This window comes from Haliotis rubra, unplaced genomic scaffold, assembly GCF_003918875.1.
Source record: "Haliotis rubra isolate DU_JTF1 unplaced genomic scaffold, ASM391887v1 Scf732, whole genome shotgun sequence".
Classification (NCBI taxonomy): Eukaryota; Metazoa; Mollusca; class Gastropoda; order Lepetellida; family Haliotidae; genus Haliotis; species Haliotis rubra.
This window is the reverse complement of record NW_025767449.1, coordinates 82,015-94,619: the sequence shown is the minus strand read 5'-3', so window position 1 is coordinate 94,619 and position 12,605 is coordinate 82,015. Positions and strand designations below refer to the sequence as shown.

The 12,605-nt window shown below is 42.8% G+C and overlaps 1 protein-coding gene across 7 annotated transcripts in view; it reads left to right on the top strand.

Moving 5' to 3' along the window:
- Positions 1–12,605, top strand: part of LOC124259687 (E3 ubiquitin-protein ligase arc-1-like) — a 91,543-nt gene that overhangs the window by 34,537 nt on the left and 44,401 nt on the right. The window contains exons 3-4 of one of the 7 annotated variants that reach the window (XM_046693870.1): positions 9,466–9,507; positions 9,773–10,719. The exons of 3 other annotated variants lie outside the window; for them this stretch is intronic. In XM_046693870.1, the coding sequence (XP_046549826.1) occupies positions 9,466–9,507; positions 9,773–10,404 (674 nt within the window). In that variant the 3' untranslated portion in view covers positions 10,405–10,719. Of the gene's footprint in view, positions 1–9,465; positions 9,508–9,772; positions 10,720–12,605 lie in introns of those variants that run through there. 3 more of the 7 variants (XM_046693871.1, XM_046693869.1, XM_046693872.1) reach the window with 3 other exon arrangements.

Below are 12,605 nucleotides of genomic sequence, written 5' to 3'. Positions count from 1 at the left end.
CAACGCACAAATAGTGACACTGTATAACAGACTGATCATATCTGGTGCTGACGTACCCCTTATGTATTGAGTTTGATAAAGAACACACAAAGAGTGACATCGTATAACAGACTGATCATATCTTGTATTGACGTATCCGTTATGTATTGAGTTTGATAAAGAACAAACAAATAGTGACACTGTATAACAGACTGATCATATATTGTGTTCACGTACCCCTTATGTATTGAGTTTGAAAAAAGAACACACAAAGAGTGACACTGTATAACAGACTGAAACATATCCTGTGCTGACGTATCCGTTATGCATTGAGTTTGATAAAGAACACACAAAGAGTGACATTGTATAACAGACTGATCATATCTTGTGCTAACGTATCCGTTATGTATTTAGCTTGATAAAGAACAGACGGATCATGTTTTCTCTTTACAGTTTCAATACAATTGTGTTAGAGTTGGGTGTTTTTAAGCGTTTGATTCGACGAGACATTGTTCCAAGTGAAAATGGCCTACTACCACAGACAGAATTAGTACTCACAGGCTTTGGGCTATGACATCCATGGTGCATGAGTTTAAGGCGAAGATCCCTCATAAGGAGAATAATGTTAAGGTGCTGCTATAATCTCAGGAATTCTATAGAAGCCTTACCAAATCCTCAGCCCCCAGTTTCAGATCGGCTCTCATCACAATGTCACTACTCGCTGGGCTCTGCTTTAAAGTCACTTGTGTGAGTAAATTCACTTCTAATGGTCAAACCAATACCTAACAACCTACCGACATGTAAAGACTTTGTCTTCTATCTCCACATGTTGCTAACTCAGTTTATAAGGGGTAACTCTGCACAGTTAAAGGCAGACATTTGCAGCCTTTAGCAAGACGTGCAGGACGTCTATGGAGACAGACAGCAACAGGGATCAACATGAGCTCGATTCCTAGAATCGCTTAGATTATGTTGCAGTAGCCTTCAAGGACAATTGTTTAGTAATAAATATATGTGAGAACGTTATTGTAAAATTACCAAAGTATCAATCTCCCTTCGATGATTGTTTGTATTAACAGAACTACAGGCAAGCCCTGTTTGAACAATGTTCCCTCTCTTGAGTAGTTTTTATTGGTTTTTCAACCTTCATGCTATTTGTAATGATGCTATTTTGCAACCTCCTCCAAGTTACATATGGACTAACCAGGCCAGAATGGTGTTCCACCATATTACCCCAGATAATGGTAGTGTCAACTATTTTCCCTTCTTGACCCTTCTACCAATATGAATTCCTATTCATTGTGTTCCCAATGCTGAACGCCTTTTCGGGTATAAGAGGCGTTATATACTAGTCACATAAAGAAACTGTGCATTGTCAAAATATTATCCCAGTTGATCAGTTCGATAAAGGGTACATTTAACTTTAATGGAGGGATCATGAGACCATAACAAGTCGGGAGAATTTCCATTGAAAAGTCAATCACAATGACGTCACGAGTCCACAAGCGGGACAGGGGTCAAACGACCATGTCACAAGCTCAATAACGGGTATGTCCACCATCGACATGGAGAACAGCAGTGCATCGACGACGCATAGAGCCTATCAAACGTGCAAGGAAGGCTTGTGGGATGTCAAGCCAGATTCTCTCAAGTTCTGTTGCAAGGTCAAGGACGTTATCTGGCGGATGAGGAAGACGGCGTAGACGTCGATCCATCTCGTCTCAAACATGCTCTATCGGGGAGAGATCCGTTGAATTTGCAGGCCAAGGCAGTAAGTCAACGTTGTGGTGTTGCAAGAAATCCATAGCAACCCTTGCCGTATGAGGGCGGGCATTGTGCTGTTGGAATGTTAACCCAGGGCCATGACGCTGCAGAAAAGGAATGGCCACAGGTCGAAGAATCTGATTCCTGTTACCCACACCAGTTAAGTTGCCCTGAACAATCACCAAAGGAGTTCTTTGGCGTGCTGTTAAATCCACCCCAAATCATCACGGAACCCCCACCAAAGCGATTCCTCTCCAAAACACAGGCCTGTGCATAACGTTCTCCCACGTGTCTATAGGCACGTTGACGTCCATCACTATGGGAAATGTTAAACCTGGACTCATCTGTAAAAACAACATTTCTCCACCAAAACAAGGGTCTGCGGCCATGATTTTGGCACCACATTCGGCGAGCTTGTCGATGACGTTGTGTCAGGATAGGCCGTATGGCGGGGCGTCGTGGTCTGATCCCGTGATGACGTAAACGCTGTCGAACTGTGTTGGGGTGGATACGGCGAAGTCCTGGGGTGGATCGGGCAGTCATCACTGCAGTCTGACACCTGTGGCGAAGATGGGTCACCCTTTTTTTATCCATATGTCCTGTCTTGGCGTTGTTAACAGTGGACGTCCAGAACGTGGCCGATCGATGACGTCATTTGTGTTCTGGTAGCGTCTCACCAGTGCAGAAGTGGTGTTCCGGTGGCAGTGGAAATGTGCAGCCACTTGTCGTTGAGACATTCCCCCACGGACCGACCCAATGGCCTCATGACGTTGTGCAGACGTGAGCCTTGGCATGCTATGCGTTTCAATATCCGTTTAATTTTTTGAACAATCGCAAGGGCAGGGGTTGAGCTTTCCAAAGTGACAGTATTGTGTGACATTCATTTGCTCTGTTTCTCTTTCCCGGAATGCACGTGCAACAACGTATTGCACGTCTCAAGGACGAACCCACTGACGTCACGGTACGTGGCGCGTGCATGCATGTTGGATACATATCACTAATCTCTGAGTTTAAAAACTTATGTGTCTACACAGGTTTGATAAATTTCGATTTTAATTTTTTGTATGAACAGTTTCTTTATGTGCCTAGTATATATGAGACGTTATAATGCTGATGTAAGGTTTGCTTACGTCCTCGATACCCCGATGTCTTACCCACTTATCTACAAATGAAACGACGCATTCCATAGTTCTTAACCACGAAAGTAAAGTCTGGGCGTGTGCAGATAACGCCAAGGTAGGGTTGTGTCCGTGTACATGTATCTTTCTAGACGTCGCATTAATAACATCTCGCAACTGTCATTTCTCGTAAGGTGAGAAGGTTAACCAGTTTATTTTTGATCGATTCTGTTTTCGATTATGTTTGTGGTAGCCTTCTACGACAGAACAGAACAGAACGACATCCGCTTATTGTAAGAAATGTATACAAGTGAGTTCAAACAATGTCCGATTATCAGTACGTTATTGAAAATTGTCGATCTCTCTCTTGGTTGCACATAATGTTCGTTTTACAATATTGCCTCTCTCGAGTATGATTATTGTTTCTCAACATCCTTCAAGTTAGATCTGGTATATTTAAATGGTTATGGTTTTACACGATATTCCCCCAGACACTGGTAGTATGACTTCTGTTATCTTGTTGCCCATTCGCTTAGTTTGATATTGCTCATTACCCGCTGACACTGCAGGTATGATCCCTAATCAATCACCTTCTACTGGGCTTGCAGATATGACCTTGGGCTACTTGTGTTTGTGCACGTGTATCTGGTCGCCTCCTGTACACAACCCCTTCACTGTCATTTCCCGAAAGGTCCTTGGCAACCGACACAGCGTTGTCGAAGTTTGCTATATATGACTTGCCTTTTTTTCATTTTGTATGAGATTGCGCATTCTGTTGTTCTTGACAACGAAGTAAACTTCTTGACATGTGCAGATAACCCCCAGGTAGGGTGCTTCTTTCTACATGCCCACTGTACCACACCTCTCAACTGTCAGTTCTCGAAAGGTAAGAAAGCTAACCAGTCTATTATTTCGGTTTAGGCCAGTGTAAAGATACATCGCCCCCGGTGATGTCGTAGGTGATGGCGCTGTGTCTGGAGCTGTGTCTGTAGCTGTCCTTCCCCCTGGGTCACTCAAGGACTGTCAATATTCCGCATTTATGTCACCCCCACGAGCTCAGACGGGAACTCTTGGTCAGGGACATTGCTATTGCTGTCAAACTTACAACTCGTTTGGGGTGTACGTAAGAGGTACTTTGTCAGACAACACAGAAATGCAGAATATTGATCTAAAGTCTATGCTTTTCGCGAGCAGGAGGACTTGTGTGTGACAACAAATCTCCCGCCAGACAACAACGATATCCTTTAGAAATGCACACAGAAAACAATGGCTCACTGAATGGAAACATGTCTATTTTTTGACATTCCGCTTTATGTAAAGATCTAGATAACTGTATGTGTGAACTCACTGTATATGTTAATGTGCCAAAATGTCAGTGTCCTACTCACTAGCTCACTTGCATACTCTTTAGTAGATGAATAAGATTACACAATGCCGTTTAGAAAGTGGTCAAATGCAACGTATGTTATATTTGGAATTACACTTGGATTCGAACCCACACCCTCAGAGTCAGGCACCTAACCCGCTCAGCCACCTTACGGCTCTCACGGCCGAAAGCTATGATTACACAATGCCATTTAGAAAGTGGTCAAATGTAACATATGTTATATTTGGGATTACACTTTCTGAGAGCCGTGCCAATGTATACTGATCAGAGGGGTACACAAAGTCCGCAGTCGAGACTACCAGTTGTCCGACTTCTGTTTTTGTGGAAGTCGCGGTGGCTGAGCGGGCTAGGCGGCTGACTTTGTGTGCTGGCGAGTAGGTGTCTGACTCTGCGGGTGTGGGTTCGAATCCCGGATGGGACTTAACCCAACAAATTTACTAGAATCTGTACTTTACTAAAAAGTGAGTGAGTGAGTAAACATTTAACGTCACATCGGCAATATTTCAGTCATATCGTGACGAGAACAATTAATTTTATGCATAGTAAGCAATGGTAAACGATAAAAACCTGTCAACGAAGGACAGTAAAATAACTAGATTATCACAGAATCGAATTTAAAACTAGCAATCAAATCTAAAACAGTCTAACTATAGGACAATACAAGGTAAAAAACAGGCTATATATTGCCAACAACTGAAGGTAGATCACCAGACTAGGGACCATGGGGACTTATAGTACATTTGCTTCCTGCATGGACCCTAGCTGGATTTACACCATCCCCTCAGCTATTAGCAATGTTAGATAATCTAGCCATAAATTAAACGAACATATATTCTACGATTAAAAGAGTAGTTTTACTAAAAAGGTTAATCCCAAATATAACATATGTTAGATGGATAAGATCTCCCACTAAAATGATGTATACGCATAGTATTTTTAAAGGGCTATACATAACAGTGCGATTGAATTACAAAGTCAACCACCGCTCTGTGGAACTTTGATGTCTCGAAGTATTCTTTGGGGGTCGAAAAACACATTTGGGAAAAGACAAAAATCTCCGTCTAACAATAACGATTCATCCTATCACCACGACATATTTTGTTCACACCCAAAATCAATATATCATCATTCAGCAGTCATAGTTTCATTAGCATCGGCGTCGGCCGTGACAACATCGGCCTCTACAACATCATCTACCTGTGTACCCATGTGCCAAGGTCGGCCGGGACTAAACATCCCCGCCACCAGCAGATGGTTCCTTATGAGTGCTCGACCACAAAGGGGCGGTGGGACAGCCAAGTGGATATAGCATGTTGTCCTTCATGCTGTGGCCTGAGTCCAATATGTGAAGCCCATTTCCCTTGTCCACGCAATGTTATTGCTGGAATATATCCCAAAGCAGCATAGAACTCAACCCAACTCGCTAAAAGTGGCGTACAACCATACTCACTTACTCAGACATGCATAACACCAATGGAGACGGGTTAAGGCACACAAACACAGATATTCTCATTCTACACTTTATCTATTTGCAGTCTAAGTAAACTTAGACTCAGTATTATTCGTTACACTGCTATACTGAGTCTAACAAAACCTTGTGGAAGGTCGCGTCAGGTAACCTTTTCAATTGACCAATCAGAACACAGCTTACCGAATCGCGAAAGCTGACATTCGCACATACATTTTGAACATTTACCTCGAAAAAGTTGTGTACCCGAACGATTCCGAGTGCTATTTTCCGTACGATTGCTTCCGAGTGATGCACATGGAGCACGCCACAACCGTGAGTAAACATTTGCTGAAAATAGCGTTTTGTCAGTATTCAAGGATTTCAGCTTGCGGAAATATTAGCTAATGATAACCATGTCGCTCAAAGGTTACCTGACGCGACCTTCCACGAGGTTTTGTTAGACTCAGTATAGCAGTGTTTACTTAGACTGTATCTGTTTGCACATGCGTAGAAGGATTCCAAAGGATAACCATCATAACCTAGGTGGTTTAAGACGACGCTACCGATCATTGTACTGTATATAAGTGAGACAATATCCGATTACGGCCCCTTTTTAACACCCACATGTCATGATCAAAGTCCACTCTTTACAGTTGACGTATTTTTCTGTTGTTGTGACACAGCACATTCCATTGGAATTTTCCATATTGTGTAGACCTTAAAACGAACGTTTTTACTGCGCATGAGCAGATACGGTGAAGGAAGGGATGTGTAGGTGTATGCGTTGCAGGTGTATGTAGAAGTCTCTCTCAAAACCTTCTTTACCGTCGTTTCTAACAAGGTAAAAAACATGATTATCTATTTTTGATAGATATTGCCTGAACCCTCGTCAAGTTGAAACTAAAAGCTAATTTGGAATCAGTCCGTAAAAGAAGTCAACAAACAAAAATGCAATGTGATATATTTAGTAACGATATTCTAAAATTAAGTAAGTATATAAGTTAATTAATAACTACCAATGCAGTGCAGTGAGAGTACAAGTTCAAAGGCAGTGGAATACAAAAGCAGTGATAATAGCAATAAAGACAATGATGATTTATTTGTGATATTTTTAACAACAAAATAAAACAATATCTAGTACAAGTTCAAAGGCAGTATGATACAAAAGCGGTGATGATAGCATTAAGACAGTGATGGTAGTATTCAACTCACCGCAACAATGATCAAGTATAAAAAATAGCAATTAAGGCTGAATACAATATTGATATTGATATGAGAAGCAAGAGTAAGCTTCCCTTATATACCCACACAAACCTTACCAGATCATTCTGTTATGTTCTCTGCATCAGAGGACGGTTGTAGTACATTCTAGAATTCTGTCTGAATTTAGCACAAGTCTAAATACATAACACACCACTGCTCCTTACCGCATGTCAAGAGGTACAATGTATATGGCAAGGAACAACGCTGAGTCATAACAATGATCATTATTTGCCAGGCAACCATGTCGGATCTTGTCTCAGTGGCTGCTATCAAGGATCTTCTGACAAAGTCCAATATGCACAGAACACTTTGATGAATCAATACGAATTCCTCGTCGTATGCCATGCTGTGTCCAGTCCATATGTCAGCCCTGTCTGGAAACCTGCAGTGGAGGCAAGACAACCATGTCCTGCCCCATGTGTCGGCACCAGCATAACCTGCCTGGTGGAGTGAAATCCCTGCCCAAAGAAACGGTCATCCTGAAGACTCTGGAGTACCTCAAGATCCAGAAAGGTCTTCATCTTCCATGTACAGACTGTCCTGATAAGGAAACAGCTCAAGCCCAGTGTGACAACTGTGGGGTATTTCTCTGTTCTATCTGTCTGAATGCCCACAGGAGGAATGTAACAACAAAGACACACACAACAGTTACCTTTGATGAGATGAAGGGGCGACCTGTGCAGAGTTTCCGTCGTCGACATCAGTGTAGTCAACACCAGCAGCCTCTACAGTTCTATTGCCACACTTGTACAAAGGTCGTCTGTGTTTCATGCACTGTAGTAGATCACGATAAAGGGAAGGGACACAATGTTGTGTCTGTGGATGAGGCACACCAAGAACTGTCAAAATCCACAGAAGACGTTTTTGTGAAGATGAATGCAAAGTCAGAGACACTGAGAAAAACAGAAGCAGAATTGATTCAGAAGCTAGAGAACATTGAAATGTCCAAGAGGGTTGCCACACATGATATCAATAAAACTTTTTGACGATCTGGCCAATGAGCTGAAGCAACGGAGGGCAGTCCTCTTGTCAGATGTTGAACATAAATCTGCTCAGAATCTTCAGATGACAGAAGAGTCACTGGAATCAACAAGAGTTTTGCAGGCAAGAGTAGAATCTTCCACTGAATACACAAAACTAATGAGAAGTAAAGCTGACAGGATAGAGGATCTTCAGGGGATGGGGTCTTCAGCTGCCTCTTTGAGAGCCATGTTGGGCGAGACGCCACAAGAGGTATCCTTTGTCAGGACTGGTGTGAACTTTGTGGAGGCAAACATACATCATCTTCGTGATAGTATCAAGGCAGCTGGAATGGTCAGATCAGTCACGTTCTCCCCAACAGAGAGGCCGACAATACTGCCAGATTCTAAAGCATACAACGCCATCATACTGGATCCAGCAGAGTTACCGACAGGTATGGTGTAGAAAATTAGTTAATAACATATGTAGAAGAAAATTAGTTAATAACATGCTGTCGACCAGTCCTTGGTTTAGTTTTGAGTGAGTGAGTGAGTGATGGTAGCATGCCACCATCGGCGCGACATGGGCCAGACGTCGGTTGCATCATCGGCCCAACGTAGGTAAACTTCAATGGTCTTGCATCGACCCTGCATCGACCCTACATCGGTAAACTTTATTGGCCTTGCATAGACCCTGCATCGACCCTACATCGGCCCTACATCGGCAAACTTTATTGGCCTTGCACCGGCACAACGTCGCCATACTTTATCGGCACTGGTCCATTGTAAGATGGAAACCCAAAACTGCGGCAAACAACGCTGGTTGAATACATGCTGCTTGCCATTGATAGCCGAATTATCTTTTGTATCCAACATAAAATTAATATGGTGCAAACTCCCTTAGGCCTCATTCTCTGCTGGAAGCCTAATACCCTAATGTAAGAGATCGTGTCCTACTGCAACGTTTCCCAAACCCTCGCGACTTCTGAGTAGCACTATGCATAAATCGAGTAAATATCAAAATGTGCATAAACATAACAACAACCGGGTGATAGTGACTGTGAAATTGACCTACCGCAATGGAGGTCAGATCGACCCATTTGCTGCACAATGACATTGTTGTATCGTTCTGAATAAACTTCAACTAAGATGACGGGCGCGAAAATATGACGTGAACGAGTGAGTGAGTGAGTGTGTGAGTGAGTGAGCAAGCGAACGAAAGCTGCAGTTCCGTATGAGAGTATATGATTCACTGAGTCCCAGCATACTGACTACCAGTCCTTGTTTTATCACCTAATGCCGATCGCCAGGCAAGGAGACAACAAGTACCATGTTTTAACGTCCTTGTGGTGTGACACGATCAGGAATCAAACCACCGACCATCCGCTCTCAGGTTGATATCTCCTTCCGCTCCACAGCACCACAGAGGTGATTATAATTTTTTTGCAGAACCTTCTGTTTCGATAAAGGTCTCCGGGTTGTTTTACCAGTGACATAACATATATATGATATTGTGGAGATACAACATTACCTATACTTTTTCAGTGATGGAGATGCACCGGAAGTTGGGTGAAGGGGAGATAACATGTGAGTAGTTCTGGATGTGGGCATCTTGTCCTTGGTGAAACTTCAATACGTTTTCTGTGTCCTATTTGTCAATACATCACTCTAGTGTGATATTTATAATAGTAACATTAGACCCAGTTCATTTTCCTAGGAGGTACAGTTCGCTATTGTGCAGCTACATACATTTGTCGTATCTCCATATTTTTTGTTTCTATAATATCAATAACTTCTCGTTCACTGCAATGGAAATAGTTTGTATCAGGTATGAATGTAATTCTGTACACAGACCCTATGCTGGAATGGGACCCAGGAACAGCTCGGTGTGATGTAAGCGTATCTAGGCGGGTAATCACCAACACTCCAACAACAACCCCTTCTCCTGATACAGGATGTCGGATACAAGAACTCAGATCAGTTCTGGCGTCCAGACCTCTGATGGTCCGAAACCGCCCCGGTCAACAGTGCATCTATCATGTAAACCTTGGGTTCTCTGTGAAAGAAAATATACCAGACAAGTGGATGATACTGGAGACTGCTCTGACCCCCACCCCTGTAGACACTCCCTTCAATCAACTCACTGGACTGAGTGCACGTGTTGTTGCATGCCCCACCCACAAGCAGCAGCTGTGTCTCCTGGTTACCTATAAAACTACCCTCCTCAGGAACATCCCACTCACCCAGAACAGAGTTGGCCAGTCTTATGACCTACGACTGTGTTTTGTACTGGATGGAGCTAACAACAAACTGTCAGTTATCAATGCTGCTAATAACACAGTGTACATCACTGTTACAGATGTAGATTTTGACAGACCCATGTGGGTCATGATGCGTGTTTGTCAGCCCTACTATGCAGATATAACAGGAGAACTGATATCAGGCCACAACGTCACAGGATCCTTCAACTACTACAAACGGTAGAAAAGTCTTCATCATCAGCATGACACTCTGTATGTACAATACTGACGTCAATGTCTGAACCAAGACAGTACGTTGATTGTCTGAAGGTCTCGGGGATATTACAAGATCGCAGTATGCAGCATATGCTGGTATTTGCAGTAATGATTAATGCTTTACTATTAGTGTTAATTACAAAGTCTATCGCAAAAGAACAAACGAAACATGAACTGCAACGCATGTCACGGATGTCTAAATATGATTCTGTATACGTTAGAAAATCAGGTGTGTTTTATTTGGATCAGAATTTATCTGAAATAACGACAAATTTGTTTTCAATGGCACTAACTTTTTCCATTCATCGCATGTGTGCCTTTGTAATAGCCGATCCATTCGTAGTGAATTATTACCTTTCTATGAATGGTCCTGATAGTTACCTGATTTCTATTTCTAATTCATATGATAATTTCACCTAACATACAGCAATAGTGGGATGTTTATTATTTACGAAAGGCTCAAGTAATGTGTGATTCTTTTTCACATGTTATCGTACCTCTGGTCCCTTCACCCTAGAATATTTGCATTGATGCTTTACCAACACAGCGTTAGCGTTTCCTCTCATATTGAATAAAAATATTTTATAAGAATGAATTTGTAACTCCAAGACTACCCCAATATTACCTCTGCTTGCCACTACCTACTATGCACATGTACTTCTCATCAAGTGGTCACTTTAAGCTTGAAAACAGCAAATGACTTGTTCATAAATAATGAATAAATAGTAAATTGTATATTGATCATTTTGGATTGTTGACAGTAACCAGATGACATGAGTCAACCAAGTCAGTCTGACCACACGGTCCCGTTAGTCGCCTCTTACGACAAGCATGGGTTCCTGAAGACCAATTCTGACTCATTTCTACATGGGTCGTCTGTAGAGTCACTCACCAGTGCACTCATGTCTATACTTTGTTTATTTGTCTATCGGTTATTTAATGCCGCCCTTAACAATGTTTTAGCTTTGTGACTTCCGTCAGACAATCTAGTGATTGATGTCCTGAGCACCGACTTGCACAACCGGGATACGATGACATGTGTTAACCAAGTCAGTGAGAGTCACCATCGACATGCACAATCGGGATACGATGATATGTGTTAACCAAGTCAGTGAGAGTCACCATCGACCTGCACAAACGGGATACGATGACATGTGTTAACCAAGTCAGTGAGAGTCACCATCGACCTGGACAATCTGGATACCATGACATGTGTTAACCAAGTCAGTGAGAGTCACCATCGACCTTCACAATCGGGATACGATGACATGTGTTAACCAAGTCAGTGAGAGTCACCATCGACCTGCACAACCGGGATACGATGACATGTGTTAACCAAGTCAGTGAGAGTCACCATCGACCTGCACAATCGGGATACGATGACATGTGTTAACCAAGTCAGTGAGAGTCATCATCGACCTGCACAATCGGCATACGATGACATGTGTTAACCAAGTCAGTGAGAGTCACCATCGACCTGCACAATCGGGATACGATGACATGTGTTAACCAAGTCAGTGAGAGTCACCATCGACCTGCACAACCGGGATACGATGACATGTGTTAACCAAGTCAGTGAGAGTCACCATCGACCTGCACAACCGGGATACGATGACATGTGTTAACCAAGTCAGCGAGAGTCACCATCGACCTGCACAATCGGGATACGATGACATGTGTTAACCAAGTCAGTGAGAGTCACCATCGACCTGCACAATCGGGATACGATGACATGTGTTAACCAAGTCAGTGAGAGTCACCATCGACCTGCACAATCGGGATACGATGACATGTGTTAACTAATTCAGTGAGAGTCACCATCGACATGCACAACCAGGATACGATGACATGTGTTAACCAAGTCAGTGAGAGTCACCATCGACCTGCACAACCAGGATACATAACATGTGTTAACCAAGTAAGTGAGAGTCACCATCTGATACTGTGAATCACCTCTTACGACAGCATGGGTTGCTCAAGACCCATATTAAATTAAACTCTTCACTGGTATTTTCTCTAATACTTAACACGATGATTATTTGCATATCGATAACTCTTGTCTACAGCGCGGCTACGTCATCCGATACAACCACATCCACCACGTCTTGAGGCACATGGGTGAGTGAGTGGGTGTGTGAGTGAGTGAGTGAGTGAGTGAGTGAGTGAGTG